Source organism: Engystomops pustulosus, chromosome 10 (assembly GCF_040894005.1).
Source record: "Engystomops pustulosus chromosome 10, aEngPut4.maternal, whole genome shotgun sequence".
NCBI lineage: Eukaryota > Metazoa > Chordata > Amphibia > Anura > Leptodactylidae > Engystomops > Engystomops pustulosus.
Genome location: NC_092420.1, coordinates 60,028,658 through 60,053,388, shown reverse-complemented (window position 1 = coordinate 60,053,388; position 24,731 = coordinate 60,028,658). Strand labels below are relative to the sequence as shown.

General features: G+C 41.9%; 1 protein-coding gene across 4 annotated transcripts in view; it reads right to left on the bottom strand.

Moving 5' to 3' along the window:
* Positions 1-23,180, bottom strand: part of NOS1AP (nitric oxide synthase 1 adaptor protein) — a 62,646-nt gene extending 39,466 nt beyond the window's left edge. For 2 of the 4 annotated variants that reach the window (XR_011850271.1, XM_072127649.1), the window contains exons 1-2: positions 22,780-23,180; positions 14,197-14,268 (exon numbers count right to left, since the gene is read on the bottom strand). Coding sequence is in view for 3 of the 4 variants with exons in the window: in XM_072127649.1 (XP_071983750.1) it covers positions 14,197-14,268; positions 22,780-22,884 (177 nt within the window). In the remaining variant the exon portion in view is untranslated. The remainder of the gene's footprint in view (positions 1-14,196; positions 14,269-22,779) is intronic. The other 2 variants (XM_072127648.1, XM_072127647.1) reach the window with 2 other exon arrangements.
* Between the last annotated feature and the right edge of the window lie 1,551 nt (positions 23,181-24,731).

Genomic DNA, 24,731 nt, shown 5'->3' with positions numbered 1-24,731 from the left:
TACACACGGAGATTGACGATGCAGCACTATGGAATATTAGGAATTTATCAGGGATTAGAGCAGTAGAATTGAATTGAAGGCGTCTCGTAGGTTATGGGAAGTAAAGGTTTCACCTGTAAAATCATCATCAACAATAGTCCAGTATTTACACATACTATCCCAAATGTTTAGTAACCAGGCGTTTTAATACTATGTAAGAACGAGCCTGTAGAATGGAGATTTGTGCAGTGGGATGTACATAACATTTGGCCAGCAGATGCCAGAACCAAGACAGTCGTAACCAGAACTCCAGCGCTTCCTAGCATGGATTTTACTACTGAACATCAGGTTGGAAATGTGACTAAGAAAAGAGATTGTTTCTCTTCATTTTGCATTTGGCAAAGACACAATCTAGTTCCCAAAGCTTATCTATAGAATACAATGGGCCAAACAATCTTTTATACTCCTAAAAGCCTGGTCAACAGCAAACCTCAAGGATGCCTCATTCATTCACCCAACGCATTCCGATGACTTGTGAATTGGTGACTTATTGGTCCATGGATGACAGAATGAAAAGCTCCAGAAAGCTTCAGCAAAGATTGAGGGCCTTGCAGTCCAGATTTGTGGCTTCAAAATATGGCAGGGCAATTGCACAAGTTACGATTCATGTTTTTAGAAGATGGTGGGGTGTTAATAGCCGTTTTATAAACTACTCTATAGCATAGGCGCTTCCAGGCTCCCACCATGCTGTCCATAGAAATCAGCACACTCTTCTCATTTCCCTGCAGGGGCTCCAGCACTGTACCTCCTCTGGTGCTTGCAGTTTCAGTAATGAGTAAGGAGGCATGTAATGGCTACACTCAATAGGAGTGGGTTACGGTTTTCACTTGGTCCTGTAGTATTCACTGCCGAGTTGGGTCAGAACTCTTTGAAATTTATCAAAAACAGGTACACTACCCCAACTGGCAAATTGTTAACCAATACACATTATTATTTATGTGCTGCAGTTTTGGATCCATCAAGAATGAGAAGTCCTCTATTGACCATCTGCCTGGAAAATGCCTTTAGTAGAATCTGTACAGTCTGATCGTTATTATTTAGGAGGCTTTCGATTTTACGTTAACAAAATGCCTGAAAAATAAAAATGACCTTTATAAAGTGCCAAGGACTTTCATTCATTCCCTGGATTCTGATACTGGATCAATCAGCATCATTTTCTGTTCTCCTGGCAAGTAGCCCTCAGCCAGCCCTGTAACACAAGACGTCTGGAACAAGCGAACACATTATCTGGAGGAGTTCTATCTATCCAGCTTTAATAAAATTCCTCCTCTAGTTCCTCTCCCAGTGACCTGCTCCCCCTTAATGGACCCTGGTCAGTGAATTCCATGCCATGCCCTCCCACACTAAAACATTCCATAGATTCCTTTGTAATACTGAAGACTGGTACAAGTTTTTAACCTCCCACCTCGACTTCTAACCTCCCTGTTCTGCCCTCTTCCTCCCCTTATTAGCAAAGTCTCCACTATCTCTCCAGATACAAGATCTCAGAAAGTCCTTGAAACGACAAGAAATTAAGAAAGGGATAATGAATTAGAATAAACATGGAGACCAGCACGCTGTAAAATCGGTCACTTTCGATATCAGATGAGAGGTTGCCCGAGATGTTTAGAAGCACCTTAACCCTTCTATTCTTTAGATACACTTTAATTTTGTATATCAGAATTAAAAAAATATATATAATACATGAGGTTCATCATATTTATTCCCAAACAACTTTTTTGCAGCTTGTATGTTAAAAAGTTGTGGCTTATCAGATGTGAGTATGACTTCAAGGAATTGTACATGAAATTTGATTGATGACCCATCACAAAGAAAAGAAAGGCACTTAATGCCTCTGGTACTTTTTTTGGTACTAACATGGTCAAAACATGTGACACTTATCGCCTGGCATCCGTCACTGTAATAACGCTAGGTTTAAATTTTTTTAAACATGTTACGGCCCACATTTGCTAAAAGCCTTGCGCCAGTTTTCTGTTGGACTTTGCACATTCTTTTCAGTGCAAAACTGCTTGCACATGTATTTAAGAAGTGCCTGCGCCATATCTGAGTCGCACGCTACAGTTTTATGGCTCGAATGCACTAAACTATTCTTAATGCAACAAACATTTCTGCACTGAGATGGGCGATCCGGTGCTCAGTCGGCCTATAAGCTACTTTTTCATGCACAGTCTGACAGAAATTTGTTGCACGCCCCCAAGGTTAAAGGTGCACCACAAAAAATAAAAAAGGTGCACTCTGTCGAGGCAGTGCAGGGAGCGCCAGATTTTTTGAAGAACGTGCGCCACATTTCATGAATCTGCACACTACACAGGAAAACTGCACATAGCACAGACTGCACTGTTTTTAGAAAATGTGAGCCGTTACATTTCTATTCTAGAAAAACCCCAGACATACCGAATAAACATGTCCATAGACTTATAATGTCAGAAAGAGGCCAAAAGAAGTCAGTGCACACAGGATGGAATAGTAGGCTAAAGTATTTCCTACTTCTGGCTGCTGTAAGAAATGGTATCTATTTAACAGAGGTCATAATAGCCTATTGGAGACAGATGCCACTGTATGACATCCATCAACAGCCTCCACTAAACATCGACCTTGGGGGTTCTCTCGGTAATGTAGCTGTCCATATAAAGATAAATACACCACTATGGAGGCAACCAGAATAGTTACATTGCAGTTTTATTATTTATGTTCCTATAAAGTTTCTACATATTTTTTTCTTGTATTTTAGGTGTCCAATCTTCACACTCTGATCTTATGTCTCAGGCTGGCGTTACTTATTTGCTCTTGTTTCAGAAACTACTTTCAGTTCAATGATGCCAACTTGTCCAAAATCCCTAAAAGCAATAATTTCCAAAGTCCCAAAAGGTCAATGTTAATGATCTCTATATTAACAAAAGGTGAATTGACGGAACTATCAGGCTGCAAACAATTTTCCTACATTTGAATTCTACCGATGTTTGCTCCTCCTCCTGCAGTCACTGGGGAGGGGCTGAACAAGAAAATGTATCCAACTGTATTCTTATACAACGAGATGCTTTTCAGCCTTCCCCTGCAAGTATAAGTCAGGATTCCGGACTTTAAATGCTAGGGAAAACTAAGTGTAAACCCAGCCTAAATATGACACATTTTTACACCAAGTCTTATTATTTGGTGTGTAATGTTAGACAGAATTATTTCATTTTCTCCACTGCGGGGAGGTTGGGTTTATATGGGTGGTTTGGTTATCTAATTTAAAGTGGGGTTTAAAAAATTCTGGAAAACTCAGTAGGGGCCAGTAGAAGGAGAGGAAATGTTCTTTCTTCAGTTCCCGATTCCACCATCGCTTGTGCTTCTGCTCACTGACACTACCAGTTGGGCCCGAAGTTCTGGCAGTCACAGGACCTGGTGTGACTAATCAGTCGCTACAGTGAGTTCTGTGTCCGCTGACACTTCCAGTCCAGCCAAGAGTGTCCAAGCGTAGATAGTAGAAGCAGTGCTGGAACCGGAAGCCACAGCATGTACACGTCTCTTTTTCTTTCGCTTGGCCCAGCCTCCAGGAGGTTTTCCAGAATTCCTTAGAAACCCCTGTAACCTCATCACTAAGTCATTTAGTCAGACTGTGTCTGACCTAATGGAACAACATACCGCGTGTGTCCCATGACCATTTAGCCAGGGGCTTACTTCAGCTGGCGTGGACGAGCACCAGAGCATATGTGCTGGACTAGTGGATGACACCACCTTAAATATCCCTTACTCAGACACACATTAGAGCCCGTGTACCCAGCATATAGCATATATATGCTGGGTACATTGCATACAGCATTGTCTTCATTTAAATTACATTGTGGGTGTATTTGTACTGCATCATACGGCTGAGAAAATAAGAAGAATGATACATAGTTAACATTTGTATTTGTTCACACACTTAAAGCAGAGAAGGCGTTTCTAAACACCAATAAGGAGAAAATGCCAATGCATACACAGCATCTGTGAACATCCTCCACAAAGCCCCAAGTCTACAAGTGGTTATAGAAATGAAGGCCACACCTAAGGGACAGTAAAGCCAGGCTAAAAACACAATTATTTTAGATTCACTGGGCTTTAAACTGTTAATCTAGCTAGTTACACAGTGATAAGGGTGCAATGCTGGCGCGGCTATATAGCAAAGAACAAATCCACACTTATTGACTTATTGTACAAAAACTGAGCCGAAAGGTTGGACTTATGTCTCTATATCATATAGTCCAAATTATGACCCAAATCCTGTACTGAATGACCCAAACTCACAGCACTACAGATCCTGATAACGTCAGAAGATCTACAATCGTAACAGAGGGTAAAGAAAGTGTTCAGACCCCTTTAAATTTTTCACTCTTTGTTTAATTGCAGCCAATTGGCAAGATCAAAAAAAGTTCTTCTTTTGCTCAATAATGTACACTCTTCTCCCTATCTTGACAGAAAAAAACTGAAATGTAGATTTTTTTGCCAATTTATTAAACAAGAAAAACAGAAATATCACATGGTCATAAGTATTCAGAGCCTTTGCTGTGACATTCATTTAACTCACATGCTGCCCATTCCCTTCTGACCCTCCTTGAGATGCTTCTACTCCTTCATTGGAGTCCAGTTGTGTTTAATTAAGCTGATTGGTCTTCATTAGGAAAGACATACCTGTCTATATAAGACCTCACAGCTCACAGTCCATGTCAGAGCACATGAGAATCATAAGGAACTTTCCAAGGAGGTCAGAGACAGAATTGTGGCAAGGCACAGATCTGGCCGAGGTTACAAAGGAATATCTGCAGCAATCAAGGTCCCTAAGAGCACAGTGGCCTCCACAATCCTTAAATGGAAGAACTTTAGGATGACCACAACTCATCCTTGACCTGGGTGTGCATCGAAAGAAAGCAATCATGGGAGAAGAGCTTTGGTGAGAGAGGTAAATAAGAACCCCAAGATCATTGTGGCTGAGCTCCAGAGATGCAGTAGAGAGATGGGAGAAAGTTCCACAAAGTCAACTGTCACTGCCGCCCTCCACCTATATGGGCTTCATGGCAAAGCCTCTTCTCAGTGCAAGACATATAAAAATAGAAAGTTTCAAAAAAATACATGCATAAGATTCTCTGGTCTGATGAGACGATTTGGACTTTTTGTTGATTGAACTTTCTGGTGTTAATTCTAAGCAGTGTGTGTGGAGAAAATTGAACCTAAACCCAATTAAGCATCTCTGGAGAAACTTGAAAATGAAGTCCACCAACGTTTAGCATCCAACCTGAGGGAACTGGAGAGGATCTACAAGGAAGAATAGTGGAGGATCCCCAAATCCAGGTGTGAAAAACTTGTTTCTTCATTCCCAAGAAGACTCATAGCTGTACTACCCCAAAAGCTGTTTCTACTTAATGCTGAGCAAAGGGTCTGAATACTTATGAACATTTGATATTTCATTTTGTCTTGTTTCATAAATTAACCAAAATATCTATATTTGGGGGGGGGTGTCAATATATGGTGCAGAGTGTACATTCATGAGCATAAAAAGAACTTTTTTTTTACCTGATCAATTGGCTGAAATGAAACAGAGATAAGAATTTAAAGAGGTCTGAATACTTTCCGTATACACTTAAAGGGGTATTCCCACAAAGACATATTTGTTATATGTACTCTGCACATCAAAATAACACATTCTCAAATTCACTGTTATTAACAAAAATGCAGCATTTCACAGATATAAGTCCAACCTGTCTCTATCAGTCCTGGTGTACACAATTTCAGTTTCCCCTAGACAGGACCCTGTAACTTCTCACTTAAGGTCGGGTGGCGGCCATCTTGGATTGGGATCGTGCAGATGAGATTTCTGTCTGTCTCTGCTGTGACTGTAGCCACGCCCCCTGCACAGAGCTCAGAGACACTCACTGATCATATCCTGTCAGGAGATTGTGAGCAGAAAGTGGAGCTGCAAACTACAAGCTACAAGCTACAAGAAGATAAGTGACCAAGGGGAAGGGAAATGCAGGCACATAGCTGTGAGACTGAGAACAGAGATGTAGCAGAGCCGACTCTGTAATAGGCATCTAATGGATCTCATGCATCTCCGATCTGTCTCATCTCTCTATGTGTCAGTGTGTTAGTACAATGTCAGAAGCCAGATGAAAGTGCATATACACCTTGTACCCTTATAATCTAACCACATTGTCACCCTACAAAACTGGATGGGTCATAATGTGTCTGCTTAGAGAGGTCCCGCCCCCACCCTGGTATTTTGTACTTAGCCCAGAGAATGATAGGAGCTAAAACAGAAAACAGTAGTTACTTACCGGTAATGATGTTTCCTCGAACCACGACGGCACCAACCAGAGAGAGGGATCCGCCCCCAGGGACAGGAAACCTGAGCATAAAAAACATGCTCCTCCTATTCTGCCTCAGTGTTTACAGAGACTTGGAAGAGCCATATCATTAGTACATCAGAAACATATAATCTATATATCGTTTTCCATGTATGCGTAATTTATATATATATAATATATATATGTGTTTTTTTTTTTTTTTTTGTATGCAACACCCGTGAATTATCCTATAGAAACATAGATTTTAGGAAAGAACACCCTGGGTGGGAATATACCAGGTGCCGTCGTGGTTCGAGGAAACATCATTACCGGTAAGTAACTACTGTTTTCCCCTTCACCACGACGGCACCAACCAGAGAGATTTTCAGAGAAAAAGTATTAGGGAGGGATAACAGAGGAGAGAACCTTCCTCCCAAAAGAAAGTTCAGATGACCCCGCCACATTCACCCGATAATGTTTGAAGAAGGTGTGGGGGGTAGTCCAACATGCAGCCTGACAAATTTGGTCCAAGGAGGCATGTCTGAATTCTGCCCAAGAGGTGGCTAGTGCCCGGACAGAATGGGCGTGAATATTCTCTGGGGCAGATTTCTCAGCCAGTTCGTAAGCCAATTGTATAGTGACTCTAATCCATCTGGCGATGGTTGCAGATGAAGCCTTGGAGCCTTTGTTTCTTCCTGAAAAGAGAACAAATAAACTACCTGATTTTCTCCAGGATTTTGAAACCTCTAAGTATTGGAGAATACTGCGTCTAACATCAAGGTTATGAAAAGATTTTTCACCTTCTGACCTAGGATTTGTGCAAAATGATGGAAGTATTACCTCTTGGGACCTATGAAAATTAGAGACCACTTTTGGAAGAAACTCAGGGTCGGGTCTTAGAATAATCCTATCATGTAGGACAGAAAAGTAGGGGGGTCTACATGACAATGCTGCTACTTCACCTACCCTCTTTGCCGAGGTGATGGCTGTTAAAAATACTGATTTTAATGTAAGAAGCTTAATTGGGATACTTTCTAAAGGCTCAAATGGGGGACCAGATAATGATTTCAGGACCAAAGACAGGTCCCAAGGGGGGAGTCTAGATCTAATAGAAGGACGAAGTTTCACTGAGGCCTTAATAAATCTAGATATCCAGGGATGACTAGCTATATCCTGGTCATAAAGAGCTGCTAGGGCTGACACCTGAACCTTCAAAGTTGCTGGTTTTAACCCTTTTTCAAGCCCCAACTGTAAGAAGCCTAGAATAAGCTTAAAGTCTGGGTGATCTAAGTGTATGTCATGATTTCCTACAAATGAAAAGAAAGCCTTCCATGTTCTAAAATAAATTTTGTAGGTGATAGGCTTCCTGCTATTCTGCAGAGTGGATATTACCCGAGAAGAAAGTCCCCTCTTTTGTAAGATTAACCTTTCAAGAGCCATGCCGTTAAATGAAGCCCTTTCACTTGAGGATGATAGATAGGACCCTGGAATAACAAGTCTTTCCTGTCGGGCAGTATCCACGGGTCTGCGATTGACATATCCCTGAGACTTGAAAACCAAGCACGGCGTGGCCAAAACGGGGCAATGAGTATCACTCTTGCTTTGTCCCGTCTTATCTTCCCCACCGTTCTTGGTATTAACACCATGGGAGGGAAGGCATAGAGTAGATGGTAGTGTCCCCAATTTTGGGAGAATGCATCTATGGCCAGGGGATGGTCTCTGCGATTCAGGGAAAAGAAGTTTTTTACTTTTCGATTCCCTTTGTTGGCGAAGAGGTCCACTTCTGGATACCCCCACAATTTTGTTATCATGTGGAAAATTTTTTCGTTCAGAGCCCAATCTCCCTGGGAGATGAAATTTCGGCTCAGAAAGTCTGCCTGGACATTTTCTGTACCCCTTATATGTACTGCACTTAGGGATTTGAAGTGAACTTCTGCCAACTGAAAGATCTGGGAAGTAATTTGCATTAGGTGTAACCCTCTTGTGCCTCCCTGTTTGTTTATGTAGGCCACAGTAGTGGTGTTGTCTGACCTTACTAACACCCTCTGTTCCCGTAAGAGTGGAAGTGCTGCTTTTAGCCCTTTTAGTACTGCCAATAACTCTTTTGCATTGGAAGATAGGCCGTCTTCTTGTGGTTCCCAGTTGCCTTGAAAAGACTGATCTACTACTTGAGCCCCCCATCCCCAGGGGCTGGCATCTGTAGTAATTATTCCTTCCCAGTCTAACACCCATGGGAGACCTTGTGTTAAGTTTTGGGGAACTAACCACCAGTCTAGAGATTTTAGTACTATGTCGGGAATTCTTATTTTCTTGTCTAGGGATGTTGGACGCTTGTCCCATGTGATGAGGAGAAAATTTTGGAGTTCCCTTGTATGATACTGAGCCCAGGGGACCGCCTGAATGCTTGCCACTAAACAACCCAGAAGAGACATGGCCCCTCTGATGGAGATTTCGGGAGTGGAGATTAGGTCGGTTACTCCTTTTGTAATTTTTCTCTTGCTTTTCTAGAGGAAGGAAAGTTTTTTGACACTGGGAATCCAGCAGCACCCCCAGGAAACTTTTTTGTGTTGACGGGGTTGTACAAGACTTTTCTAGGTTTCTGACCCAACCCAAGAAATCTAGGATTTTGCATACCCTGTCTACCTGGTTCCTTACTGCATGTTCTGAGGCGCCAACTAGTAGGAAATCGTCTAAGTACGGGATGAACACACCTGGCTCTTTTCTTATAAAGGTTGCCATTTCTGAAATAACCTTTGTAAAAACCCTTGGTGCGATGGCTATGCCAAAGGGAAGTGCTCTGAATTGGAAATGCAAGATCCTTTGACCTACTTGAACCGCAAGTCTTAGGTACTTCTGGTATTCCGGATGAATTGGAATATGGTAATAAGCGTCTGCCAGGTCTATTGACGCCATGAAACATCCTGGGAATAGCAGATTTACCGCAGACTTTAAAGTTTCCATTTTGAAACTTGGGATCTGAAGATGTGAATTTAAACCTTTTAAGTTTATTATAGCTCTTAATGACCCGTTGGGTTTTTTCACCCAGAAAAGAGTTGAATAAAAACCTTGACCCTTTTCCCCCGATGGTACCTGACACAGTACCTTTTTGGAAAGAAGAGTAGCAATTTCTGACATCATTGCTAGTCCACCTTTTCCGGACGGGACTTTTGTAATTCTGAATCTCTGAGGAGGGAGCGTTGTAAAGTCCCAGGTTATGCCTTGTGAGATGGTACTTAGGATCCAGTTGCTGTCTGATATTGTTTTCCAGGCCGGGAGGAAAAAGGAAAGTCTTCCTCCTACCTGGGGCCTTATGTCATTGTGGATGGGAACGGGCCGGTTTGGACTGATTCCTAGACTGGTTAAATAAGAACCCTCTATTCCTCTGTGGTCTGGAGGAATTTGGTCTGGAGTCTTTCTCTCTCCTTTCAAACCTTGCCCTACGAAAGGACCGAAAGGATCTTGATTTATAAGGAACATAAGGGGAAGGGAATCCTTTCCTCTTATCCCCTGCTTTTTCTAGCAAATCATCCAGGACGGGACCGAATAAAAAATCTCCATTACAGGGTATATTACACAGTCTGCTCCTAGAGGCCAAATCACCCGACCAGTCTTTTAGCCAGAGGGCTCTTCTTGCAGAGTTTGATAGTGCCGCAGATCTTGCTGATAGTCTCAGACTATCAATCGAGGCGTCTGCTAAAAGAGCCGCTCCTTTCTGTATATTTGCAATAGAGGACTGCAGACTTTCTCTAGGGACTTTATTTTGTATATCATTCCCCAATTGGCCTAACCACATCAATACTGCTCGGGCCGTGCAAGCGGCTGCCACAGCTGGTTTGAACGCATTTGTCGAAGATTCCCAAGTTTTTTTAAGGTATCCATCCGCTTTCCTATCTAAAGGATCCTTTAGGGAACTAATATCTTCAAAGGGTAGGAAAGCCCCACGGCCCATTTTTATGATCGAAGCATCCACTTTAGGTGGAGGGCCCCAGGATGAAGTATTATCCAAATCAAAAGGGTATTTCCTTTTAATTGCTCTGGAAATAAAGGATTTCTTGTCAGGGTTTTCCCACTCCTTTGAAATTAATGTGGAAATAGTGTTATGAATGGGAAAAGTGCGTTTTTTCTTTTCCGCTAAACTTTCAAACATAATGTCCTGGACTGACTTTGGCTCTCTCTTTTCCTCAATGTCCATAGTGGCTCTAATCATTTTTAACAATTGATCAGTGTCCTCCGTTAGGAATAAAGGACGCCCCGTCAATTCCTCCTCAGAGAGCGAAGAGGTTGTTTCATCCTGAATAATACCCTCTTCTTCAGAGTTTGAAGGGTCTTCCGGGGCTGTTACAGTGGAAGGACCCGGAAAATTTTTATCCGGTAATATAGGTGCCGGATTAATCGTTTCTTTTACTGTCAATTGGACCTCTTCTCTAATTACCGAACGAAGGGTCTCCAGCCATGAGGAGGATTCCTCTGAGATAATCTTTCCAATACAGGAAGCACACGTATTTTTTTCATAACCAGACGGCAACTTCCTACCACACATCCTACATTCCCTGTGGTGTGTTTTCCTAGTGGCTTTCTTGGGAGTTTCTTCTCCCTAAAACCATTAAGAATCAGAACATTAGTGTGTGTAAGTAAAAATGCCCCATCGGGTAACTCACCACACCTTCATTACCGGAGTTGGGTTCTTCAGGGGTTCAGGGAGCTCACGCTTATCCGCCATTCTCCTGGCCTGAGCTGCAAAGCACCAAATGCTTACTCCTGCATGGCGCTTAAATGTGAAGAGAATCCAGCCAGGCCACGCCCCCTTCCGGTTCCAGCTTTGCCGGCTCGTTCTTCTATTGCATATACACATATGCACAGAACGAGCCCAGCCAGCTCCACAAATACCCCGGTGGATATCTCACCGGTGGGTTTTCTCTTCTTTTCCTCCTGTCTTCACGCTGCCCACTCCGTTCCAGGCAGCGCCGATGCGACCCGGAAGTGAAGAGCAAGCGCTTCCGGTCGCGCGCATCAGCCACCACAGCGAGGCGCAACACAGGAGGAGAAGGACCACGTGGAGCCAGCCTTCTCCAGAGAGACGCGACGCGCCCCCCCGGTAAGTCAGAACTGCGGGCACCCGACGGAACCAACCAGAGGTTCCCTCAGCCCACGCTCAGGTCCCTTCCAGGGACAGGAAACCACTGAGGCAGAATAGGAGGAGCATGTTTTTTATGCTCAGGTTTCCTGTCCCTGGGGGCGGATCCCTCTCTCTGGTTGGTGCCGTCGTGGTGAAGGGGAAATAAAACTAAGTAAGCGGTTAAAATGATATGTATTGTGTTAACATTAATAGGGTATTGAAATGTGAGAATTTTTTTTGTGAGAAAACCCCTATAATAATAATAATAATAATAATAATAATAATAATAATAACTCTTCTAGATCCAGAAGTCCCCTAGAAACCAAATGGGATTTTTCTTTGGTGGGGTTCCCCTTCTGTTTAGTTTTGGGTCACCAAACAATTACATATTTATCACCAATTATTCTTAGACTAGGTGATAAATATTTACTGTACAGACCACCCTTTTAAATCTTTGAGCAGATTTATGACAGATATGAAGCCATAGAATGATTAGGAGTAATATTAGGCTGAATACTGTATGAGGCAAAGCATGGACACTGAAAATATAGGAGCAGAGGCAGTCCAGCTATGGCTGTAATACCAGAAAACTGCAGAAATATACGGAGGAATGTGTTATCCTTGTACTGGAGCTTTTATTTAATCTCACTGCTATCGGCATGTATATATTAATCTGTATGGTATGTAATGATAAGCATGCAGACTAGTAAAGTGCCTTCACCCCTCCATCCCCTCCAGCACAAGCAAAGCTCCATTACAGAATGATGGAGGATTAGCATCCAGTCCTTCTATAATCTCCTTGCTCCATGCACATTTCCATTCCATTCATCCTCTATTATTGTCTGCTTGAAAATGTAGAACATCTAGGAGATTTCCAGCTATACAAGCATACAAACAGCTCTAAGATTAGAGGGGAAAAAAAAAAGAGAAAAATAACCCGGAGACTGGATAAGAAGCTTGTGAAGTCTGTAACAGATCGCCAAGAGGAGAGTATCTCTTGTTACTGCGCTTGTAACCCCTGGAGAAACTCAACATTAAAATGCAAGCCTGAATACACTGCACCATGTACAACACATTCCTGACTCATTTCACTGCTCGTACTGAGAAGACTGTAACTATATACAGTAATTCACAAAATCACACTCCAATACTCCAAAATGGAAGGACACAACCCATAAAACCCCCCTGTACAAGATCACTGATACAGAATGATACAAGTGTCACTAATATGTGCTTTCTCATTGCACTACCACAAAACTTTAGGATTTATCCTCATCAACATCTAAAAATTAGGGGGAAAAAAAAACTCTGAAAGGGAGTCTGTCAGATCTAGCGGCCCCCAAAACTAATAAATGTGCAGTGTTGAGAACTTTAATAAGATAAGAAGCATAGCCTTGTGGGCAAAGCAATGTTAAGATAATCATCTTTTTATGGATATGCAAATTAGCCTGCAAATGCAATGGGGGGAGGCATTTTCTAGACTTAATTAAGCAGATATTCCTGCTTTCAAATGGAATCATTATCTCTTTGGCGCCCTGTTAGCCTGTACTCGAGTCGTGGATGTGTTTGAACAAATTAGTCCATGTACTGGTGTACTTACCTGCTAGTTTGCTCATCTCATCCTTAAAATGATTGGCTCTGTGTCCCATGTATGGGCCAAATGTGAATGGGAGCCACACCTGTAGTTACCCAGTCAGCCAGCATCTACAGGGAACTGTAGCTGATCAGTGTGGGGGCTGGGGGTGTTGGTCATCCACAATCAACTATTGACAGCACGTCCTAGGGATAGGCCATCACTTTTCGTTTTTGAAAATCTCCTTCAATAGATACATTTCCCCCCATTAATTAGTCAGTAAGGAGAGCATCTTTCTCTGGAAATCCACAATTACCAAGACCCCAACTGATTCCTACGGCCAACTTGCAATGTGTATTACTAGCATGGTGGCCCTGTAGATCTGGTATGGGTAGAAGGCCTCCTGCACACAAATGAGCTTGGTCTGTGAAAATGGACACGTTTGCCGATCAAAGCCCACTGACCGTGCACAGTGCAGCGGGCAGTTCTGCTTTCTGGCTGGCAGGAAGGAACTCCTTGTATCAGATTTCTCCATGATACAAGGAGTCACTTCCACTGCACTATGCTCAATCCACACAGGTCTGTTTCCACAGATCAAGCACATGTGTGTGCAGGACTCCTTACTCCCAGAAATATAATTCTTATAGGTTCACATATAACATAGTATCAATCACACGTTACATAGCTCATGATATCAATCCATTACCCTGGGTACAGCTTATCTATTCTAACATAAGGTTCATAGCTTCTACTTTTTAATAAAGTCATTCAGGTTGGCAGGCGGCCAGTCATAATAAAATTACCGTTTAAACTTTTTGATGTGCACTTAGATATTCAAACATCACACAATATACATATCAATTCCACGCAATATTACATTTCACACTAATGCACACCATCTCCAGGGGTATAGTCTTCCACTAAATGTTGGTGATTGTTACCATGGACCTTTATGTAGAAGATCAAATCTGACAAAAACATGTCAAGAAACCTGTTTGACTGGGTGTTTGACAGCTTACACCTTAGAAATGTTACTCCAGTATGTGCCATGTTTATTGAAAATGTGTGAATCTTCAGGTAGCGTATATTTCTATATCACCTTCACTAACGGGGCAGAAGGGCTGTTTTAAATGTACCAAAAATGAAAGTAAAATGAATCAACATACCCGTATCCGTCTCATGGCAGCCACAATCTCCACCCTGCTGTTAGGACGGGGCACATCCAAGCTCCCGATATACTGTGAAACAAAGGTGAAGGTTTAGTCACGATATGTACACTGTAAAGTGCATGGAAAGTGAGCATGTGTGTACGGACTGCTGGACATTTACACACTCGCTCCTATTGTATCCTGCAGCCAAAGATGTGTTTACAGAGGACTTGGCTCATACAGCCGAAATACAAGAAATATTAGATTGTCACACAAGAAAGAAAAATTACAAACAATAGAAGAACAAAAAATCTCGGGATACGGCTACATAAGGGGAATGTATAAAAAAGTAATTGCAGGGTTCTTCCCCATAATCTACAGCAAGGTAAAAGGGGGGGGGGGGACAGGAAAAACGTACATGATCTCAGCTGGGATTAAGCAATACAATGGATAGTGTCTGCCAACTAGAAAGTGACTGGCATGATAACATTGTATATGCCAGTCTGCGGCACAGGGACTCCTACAGCCCCTATTACACCTTTAACTCCACCAATACCATGGTATCTTGGTTCAATGTGTCTATTCCCACACAACTTATGGGAAGGATTGGAAGTGATAAGGCCGCAAACTGTGAGGCCATGTCATTCTTTATTTCATAACCCGGTTCACAAGGAAATGAGGCCATTTATTGAATCACTGAACATGGCGATGACTATCCTCACACCTATAAAGAATTACGCACTATTTTTTTTCTCACAATCAGACCACGCAACTCTATAGAAGTTTATGGAAATGCAAAAAAAACAAACAGACAACACGTGGATGAGATCTGTATGTGGTCCATTTTTTTTTCTTAAATATTGCTAGGCAACCAACTGGGCGGGGCAGAAAATACATTAGAAAAGCCTCCTTTTTTGCGTATGTGAAAAACACATGACATACACGTTAGAAACGGATGCAGATACAAATCGGACTGCACACGGATATCACACATCTGCATTTTTTTTGGACTGAATGAGCCCCAACTGTGGTTCTTTATGGAGGTCCATGAATACATGTATGTATAGGCTGACTGAGAGATCAGATTAAAAACAACACAAGAAGCAGTTCAACGGAGGTCAAACGAAACAGGAGAAGGTTATAGAGCAGCGTGTGGGAATACCGAAACCCCACCTTGATCACAAGCTCGGTAATTGTTCTAAAGATATTTTATCCAGATGAACAAAACCATCATTCACTTAGGAACTAGACCATGAAGGATTTAGAAGTTAGTCTCCTGCTGCCGCTATAAGACGAGAGAAAAAGAAACGTTCAGTGCCAGCAATATCCTAAGAAAAAATACCGCAGCCTCGGGCCCTACTGTTTACTAAACATGGGATAGAGGCAGCGCCAGCCAAGGCCGGATATTGCTTACCAGCATGAGGATAATATTACTCCAACCAAAATCATAAAGCCAGTCAATGCCAAAATGTCAATTCTGAAAGATTCACAATTGCTGAAAAGAAATTGTTCAACAAATCCAGCTCGTCACCTGTTGCCCTGAAATGCGTCACTAATCACATTAAAAGGAGTCTACTATTTCCCAAATCATCCCACAAGTAAAAACCCCCTAATTTTTATGCAAATGAGCTAATCAGTGTACATGGGGGTGGAGCGGTGCTTCTTGGAACATCCATTTTCTTCTTTCTATAATAACCTTCTGTAAACAATTATTGATATCGCCTATAGAAATAAAGTGTAGAAATAAAAAAAATGACTACAGGCAGTCCCCGGGTTACATACAAGATAGGGTCTGTAGGTTGAATTTGTATGTAAGTCGGAACTGTATATTTTATCATTGTAACCCCAGACAAAAATTTTTTGGTCTCTGTGACAATTGGAATCAATATTAACACTAAAGCTTCATTACAGACACATTTGATAACTGTTATAGCTGTGTATTGTAGCCTAGGACTAAAGCACAATAAATTACCAATATCCAGAGGTCCGTTTGTAACTAGGGGTCGTATGTAAGTCGAGTGTTCTTAAGTAGGGGACCGCCTGTACATCTAACGGCATGGATCCACCCCCGCTGCACCGAGAATATAATCTTCTTAGGGATAAAAATGGAATATTCTCTATAGGATAGATTAATGAGAATCGAGGAAAGCATGTCTGGAGATCTTCTAAGGTTTCTTACAATTTTTATTTTACTTAAGGGGTGATTTGGGTGTTGGAATACATGTGGCTGCACTTTGGCGTTGTGGTGCATTTATTACTGCGACTTGACAGAATTGTGCTGCACGCTCTATGTTAAAGGTGCACCTTTAATGAAGGTTTAATGAAGATTAATGAAGCCGTGCACCAGTATTCAATAATCTGGTGCACTCTGCACATTAGTGAGGAAAACTGCACGTAGTGTAGTATGTTGCGGTACTTTTGATAAATGTGGGCTATTAAATTTCAGGATTACACAGAATCAGCCAGAATTAAGCTCCTAGAGCACTTTGGCCTTTGGGGACGTTCGCTTGTTGTTGTTATAAAAGTCAACACCAGCCCCCACGTATATCTATGGGCTGCGATTTCCACAGGCCCATGCAAGAGCCGTCTGACCACGAGGACAAATCCGGAGTCAGTCCTATTCTTGCCCATGTTTGCAGCTAATTGTAATTTGTCCATTTGATATCCATTTTTTTTTTCTTCAAAGGATGACACACTGACACCATGCACATGAATATGTTCTTCACAGATCCTTGTGGAAGCTGTAGAAGTCTCAGAGCAGGTCCTATTGCTGCTTGTAACGCAGAAACAACAGATTACATGCGGTGCCATTCTTTAGCCACTCCTATCTACAGATCATGGGGTTGGGACAAGTTAAAGACCTCCATCTTTCTTGGCAGAGCACAAAATTGTAGGGGCCACCTGGAACAAATTGTGTAAGGGGATTCATGGTGTGCCATATAAATATCATATTGTATTGGTGGTTTGTATTACCCTAGTCAGATGCAATTTATTTTACCTCAGGTTGAGGTAATCACGTTTTGTGAGGTGAATTTGTAGGTTTGTTTTTCCCGCACTTTTGTATTTGCCTAGTGAAAGGTTAGCCGTGATTGGTCACAAGCTAGACAAATGGAAATAGTATTTCCAGGATATTATTTGTAGGCAACCTTTTGATTGGCTAGTGAGCCTGGCTACTAAACGGCTACTGGCTGGGAATCTGGGCCAGTCTTCAATCAAACCTCCAAGCTGCAAGACGTGGCGCCTGGCTGTGCCTTTAGAAGAACTGTCAGTGTTGCAATGTTTTGTTACTGGGGGTTTTATCTCCCAGCTGATGCTGGGGAGATTCAGTTGCACCATTACTTAATATTTTTTATGTTATTTATTGATATCTGATGTTTTTTTTAATATAAATATATTTTATCATTTAGGAGTTTTTTTTATCCAGTTATTAAAAAAAAATGTGGTTATATAATTATTATAATTAATATGTTACCACACTTATTAGTCTCGTGTTATTATTTTAATGGTTCCTCTGTTATGCTTTGTATGCATGGGACACCACGGATGATATACAGAGTGACACAGTGTCACCAGCCTCTCGTATAAAAATACACTGTTGGGGTAATAGGTGGTGCCATCTTTCGGTGGTGGTTGGGTGATCACCCAATATTTTAAGGCAAACACGTTTTCACTCAGGCCAGTAAAACATATTTGGAGTAATGTACCAATAACTTGGAGAAATTAGCCAAACGAATTATACCCGAACTTGCAGAAAAAACTATTCCTCAGACCAGAATATTATTGAATATCCCATATAACCCCGAGATCACTCAGGTAATGGTATTCAGGGCCAGGAACATAAAATCACTGTCCAGAGGAACCTCCTGTCAGAATTTCGAGCATCAATCACAGTTCTGGGAAATACAGAGCCGCAATCCCAATGGTATGTGTAAACAGTGACATGGCCTTAGATTTGTATATTTACACCCAAAATTGTCACACTGTTTTTGAAAGGGGCCAGATGAAGGGGTGTTGGAAGTGTTCATTAATCATACAGGCTCCATACTTTGCTACAAGATATTAGTATTAGAATGTGGAAAATATTTTCTTAGGTTAACTTCTATACACGTGCCATCGGGTTCAAGGTCTGACCTAATGTGTCAAGATAAGCCGCTATTTATAGACCTTCACAGGATGACACAAAGGATCCCTATTCTATCTAGAGAGAAGAAATGTGGATTATCAAGGTAATTCTGATCTTCAAAGCCTTGAGCATACAACTGATGTACAAGGAATAAGGTAAAAGATTTGTGGGAATTACAGCACATCAAGGAGAACAGTGGACTCCTGGAACACATCAGGCATGTGAGATACGTCTACCGAGTCATGAAGATAAGTACTGAACTGTACAACCCACATGATTACGTTTACAGAACATGTACAGCATTTACATTTTAAAGGGACAAAGACATTAAATTTAATATACAGATGAAGTAGGTGGATATGGGAAGCTGTATAATATGTCTGGTAGCCATACGTGAAACCTATAAAACTTAATATAGGACTGCAAGTCCCATAAATGCTTTGAGGGCTGTCTGGCACCTGGGAGTGCTCTCTGTATACAGCTACACCTCAGCTTCTCCCTGGTCACCATAAACCGACCCCCTATACGAGAGGGGTGGGGCTGTGAAACGGCTCCATAGGACCGCCTTCAGAGCACTTACAGGATCTGGAGCATTGGATTAAAATGGTGCTTCTAGCAATCATACTGATCCAAACAAGACGTGCAAATGTATGTTTCCCTTTCCCATCATCTGCCATACATGTACAGGGTAGTAAATCAAAATAATGCCAATTGTGACCATATAATCTCTCATGGTTGAAACTGTGTCATCTAAGGGCTCATTCAGAGGGAGGAGCGTGCGCTCTGATATTCATGTAAGCTTAAAAGCAATAAGAAAATTAGACAATTTATTTTGCTAGACAGTCCCGATTAATCAACTAATATTATAACTCTGGACCCCACATGAGACGTACTGTATATAGTGTATTCTACAGAATATTCCTTCAAACTAATGATGTTCTACTGACTTATAACACTTAAAACACTAAATCATTTATTTGGTAACAAGATTTCCACCATGTGGTTTTCTGATCATTCACCATGTCAGTGCTGGGCTATTACAGACACAGTGTGGTTACTGCTTAATGCACCATATATCTGTAAAGAATCACCTCAAACCCCTTAGACTGTAACAGATGCTCAGCTATTTTATCCATGTGTTATTCGAACAGCACTGAACCAGCAGAAAGGTGGGTGTCATATCACAGATGAAACAACTCTCATCATCCTCAAACTTTCCTTCTCTATAAATGTAAGAGTCCCAGAACTCTAGAAAAAAAATGACAAGAACTATATAAAAAAAACAAAAAAAAAACGGGCTGCTTTAAAAACTCTAAGCAAATGTTCTGCCTAAATGGGGTTTCTGTGTACCCTATTAGGTATAAAAACAGCTCAGATATGGACACCCATACTTAGAATACCACTCTATAAGATTACAGAGATTATAGAGAACTCACCACAATCATGTACATGGAATTCTTGCCTTAATACTCCATATTTTTCTGTGCCCGCCATACAATGAAGGCCAATGAGTGTAACTATAGATAATCATTAGATGTTAAATTTGCAGGGACCCCCAATTTATCTTGTGTGTATAGGGCTCTACCTGATATCCTATGACAGCATATGTTCAGGATCATGCAGTTGGATTTGAACCGCCCTGATCCTTTCCTTCAGAGAAGAGAAGATTCTCTAAGCCACCATCAGAGGTGAGTGACAGAAGTTTTGTCCCCTCTCCCTATTTAAAGGCTTTTCTGGGATCAGAAGATTAGGGCCTACTATGAAGTGCACCAAGACCATCTGCACCAAGTCTGGACTAAAAATCTGGAAGGAAAATAGCAAATCTGTAGATCAATTTCTGTCCCATAAACACTCAGAAATGTATATAAATAGTAACTTTGGAATCTCACTGATTTCAATGCTAATCCACAGTGGATGAATGAGCAATTTCAACATTGAATGAGTGAGGCTGCACCAATTTTATTTGAAATCACCTATCCACAGGGCAGATCATATATGTGGAGGTCTGACCACTAGGACCCTCACTGGTAATTGCAGCAGGGGTCCCATCTTTCCCATGTGAATGGAGCGGCAAGGTACACAGGTTTGTTTCTCTATCCACGGATATAAGACCACTGGCTATACTGGAGGCGCAGCTGCTGATCACATAGTCTAGTCCCCATGTTTCTGTTGGATTTGCCAGTGACAGAACTAATACTCTGCTTAAATCTGGATTAAACATACTTTCTTTCTATATACATAGGTATATATGTGGTCTAGATTTTAATGTATGCAGCACTTCTATAGAAGCTGATGCACAGATCTGGGTGACCACAGGGATGTGATGTGTATTCTATGTAGCTTCAGTCCCTGAATACTAGTGAAAAGTGTTGATCTCCAACTGAGCCTAACCCTTACTCTGTACATGAGAAGTCCTCGTCTACAATGCAATGAGGTCACCCGCAGCGAGGAGGTGCCAGGCGGTTACTTGGCATCAGCATTCAGTATTGATTATTGTGGCACAGCGCGCCTGTAATTGCCACAGGGGACATTTTTAGACATCACTCACACATTAGTAAATTATATACACTGTTTGTTTGTTTTTTGTTTAGTTTTGTTAATTGAAACTTTTAATTGCAAATATTTATTTTATATATTTTGTTTATAAATATATTATTATAGCACAAAAATACAAATAGAAAGGAGTTGTCTGGGATCTTCTAGTTGAAGAAACTTTACTTCATACCAAACACACTGCCAAACATTGTACAGAGGCTGTGCTTGATATTGCGCTTTATTCACCTGAATAAGACGAAGCCACATGATGAATCGACACAACGCAATGAATTAACACAACATCACTGACCACTAAAGCAGAAGAGTGATAACATACCCGTAGTTTACCGATCTAGAATTCTACAAATGGACCTTTAACATAAAGAAAATTATATTGTGAAATACTCAAAGTGTTCGAGAGAAGATGGTAAGACGTCTAATGTATGGACAGTGAGCTTCTTTAGTCTATGAATGTTAGCTAGATGTACATATACTTAAATACTTCTGCCCTCACTATTGGGCAGCTCCAGTCCCTACAATTTGGGCCACCTTCACTCTGATCCCCGTCTCAAAATCTATGTCCGAGATACAACAGTCACATTCCAGTCAATAAAAAGTGGGCAATGCTATTAATTTTCCTCTCCTGCTTCAATACCAGAGAAAATGAACAGAAATAAACAGACCCAGCAAAGCTCCTTCCTGCAAGGTTCCAGAAATATCTACATGAGATGGAAATGTCACTCCAAGGACAGGAAAATCCCAGGATCTAATCTGTGATGATTATTGATAAGTGTATGGAGTGTTTATAGCTGGCCAGATACAAAAACTTATAAGCCTGATGTGTCTAGTTATATGATCCACAGGGCGCTCATAATACAAGTCTGATGGAAATACCCAGAGAAATCAGAAAAGAACGGCTGGGTTATTTATTTCTCATTGACATGTTTGTATGTTTGTTGTACAGGGGAGAAGGAGGGGCCGCCAGTCATTATTGACAGCTGCTTATCTCCTAACATAACCCATCTGGAGGACTGGCGACCCCTACACATTGGTGGATTACTTGAGCATTGATCTATAATATTCAGGAAAGAGGAATCACGTATCGCTGCTTTATTGAATGCCAGCAAGTTACTTTTTTTTTGCAAACTATAGAAAGCTTTATATGGGTGAGGCGCCTATTTTATATAACTGGTTAATATAAAGCATCCCATATTATGCAGTGGGAATTGGAGACAATGATACACATGACCCATGAATGTTACATTGAGGGAGAAGCTCCTAGTCCCTGCTAGGGTCATCAATTCATCCAAGTGTATTTCACTTTTTTTTTTAATTTGGAAGGTCCCCAAAAAGAGCTAATATAATACAACGGTGCTATTCAGTGAATGTTCAATCTGTTACACTTCTGTCTGTTACAACATGTACAATAGAATATGTATTTATCTCCAGGCTGGAAACATGTCAATAGATACAATATATCATGGAGCAGTCTCAGAACTGTCCATGGCAACAGGGGGCATAGTGGCACTTTCCTTGTGTATAAGTCTTGGTCAGGAATCTGAACCTTTGCCCTACACCAAACCCCACATCCATGGTGGTCTAATGATGTCACCAGCAGCAAGATGAGGACCACCTGTAGATTTTCTGCTATTTTATAGTATTTGATCTCATTTTGGCATTTTCTGGCACAGTCAATACACAACAAGATGCCACACACTTGGCATGGTGACCATTTATTCGTACCAGGGCACAGATTTTTTAAAACATTTACTGCTATTTCCCTTTAAATGCTGTTTCCACTAACATCACAATGATTGTCAACCTGCCCACCAGAGACTGCACCTGTCACCAGGAGACAATCATCAGACCTGCATTCAGCCCAGTATAGCAGGGTGATGCCATGTCTACCAGCCTGTGCCCATCGCCCAGCACACCACCCTCACCTTGGCCTCAAAGCAGATGCCATGCTGGAATGCCTCCTCGTTGTGCAGCGGGATCCGCAGGTCGTGCCCATCATCCACCAGGTTGTACCTGCTTTTAGCTGGCATTTCGTCGAGCCCAGGATTTCCTGGCAGGATCCCATGCAGGGCACAGGCAGTGTATCAGCAGCGATCCCAGGGCTGGAGAGGGGGGAGGATCTCAGGGAAGAGGAAGCACAATCCTATTCTCCCACCGGTGCTGGGCGGACGACTGTGCAGGAACTCCCCATTGTGGGCTGCTAGGGAAGAGACTACACGGTGGAGCACATCCTCCCCGCTAGAGGGCGTGCTGAGCCGCTGTCCTGCGCTTATTCCGCACTAGAGGGCGTGCTCAGCCCCTGCACGTACATTGTCATCGCTAATGAATGTCCATTGACAAGCGTCCCGCCCGCTGCTGGTGTGGAACTGGTTAATCATTGCTGGGGCTGCCCCCATTATCTGGGAACTTTCCATTCCGGCTTTCTGTTGCGAGTCCTGGAATGTCATGTTGTATCCCAGTCCCTGAAGAAATGTCACCAGTACAATGAAATGTTGGGTTTTTATTTCCTCAAGCGTTTTCTATGTGCATTAGGGCGTTTATTCTCCATATTTGCTGAAGGAAGTTCCCTGGAATCTTTGTGGTCACCGTTATAAATCCAGAGAAGTAAAGAACTGGAAATAGTTTTTCTGTCTTATTGCCCGAATTTTGATTCTATTTTAAAAAAAGGAAAACATGCAGAAAAGTTTAGACAATAAATACACATAAAAGCAGAAAACATCAAATTAATAAATATGATCTGTATTTTGGATGTGTATACAATATCGTTTCATACAGAGATGTGAATGAGCCCTAAGAGTATGTTGGCACAGATCACAGATAATGAATGGAGCTTAGGTTCCATAGTCAGGAGAGGAAGAAAGCAGCAAAGGCTTTCAGACCCTAGACCAGTGATGGCGAACCCTTTAGGGACCGAGTGCCCAAACTACAACAAAGACCCGCTTATTTATCGCAAAGTGCCAACACAGAAATTTAATTTGTGATTTATACTCCCTTCTCTGTCACAGTTTTCATTGACACCAGCCCCTGAGGCACCAATATAGCAGAAAATAGTCCCAGGTAGAGCTGTCACTTTAAAATAGCTCTGTGCACAGCAAGTCCTGGGCTGTCTGGGACTGCAGGAAGATACCTGGAGTCATCTCTGGTGATGGCCTGAGTGCCCACAGAAAGGGCTCTGAGTGCCACCTCTGGCACCAGTGCCATAGGTTAGCCATCACTGCCCTAGACAATCCCTTTAAGTTATTCGCATAAAAATAAGTGATGCAGTAAGTTCCAAAACAAGCGCAGTCCCAGTGCTCTGTTTCCAAAGGAGTTTTCCAGTATAATAATGATGGTGAAATATTCATAAGATAGGCCATCATTATCAGATTGTGGTACACTAAGGCCCCTTCCACACTAGCGTTGCGTTTCACGTCAGGGTGCAATGCGTGAAAAACTGACGTTTTTGCCTGCGTTTTTGTTCCATTTTTCCTTGGAGTAATTAGCGTTTTTGCGTTTTTCACGCGCGTGTTGTTAGCGTTTTTTTGCGTTTTCGGCGCATTTTTCACGCGCGATTCAATGGGAGACTCGAGCATTTTTCAAAGGGACCATGGTTTGGGATTAAAATGTGTTATTTAATTGAAAAATAATGTCTTCTGATAAGTTGCAAACATCTGCGATCTATTCTTCACTGTTCCGCGCGTATATTATCTCCCGACAAGTTAGCAGATGTGAAGAACAGTGAAGAATAGAATAAAAACATTGAACACAGTGAACACAGGATCATTTAAGAGAAAAACACAGTGCAGAACACAGTGCAGAATAGATTACAGATGTTCGGCACATCTGCTTACTTGTCGGGAGATGCGCACGGAACGGTGCGCCCAAAATAGCATGTGAA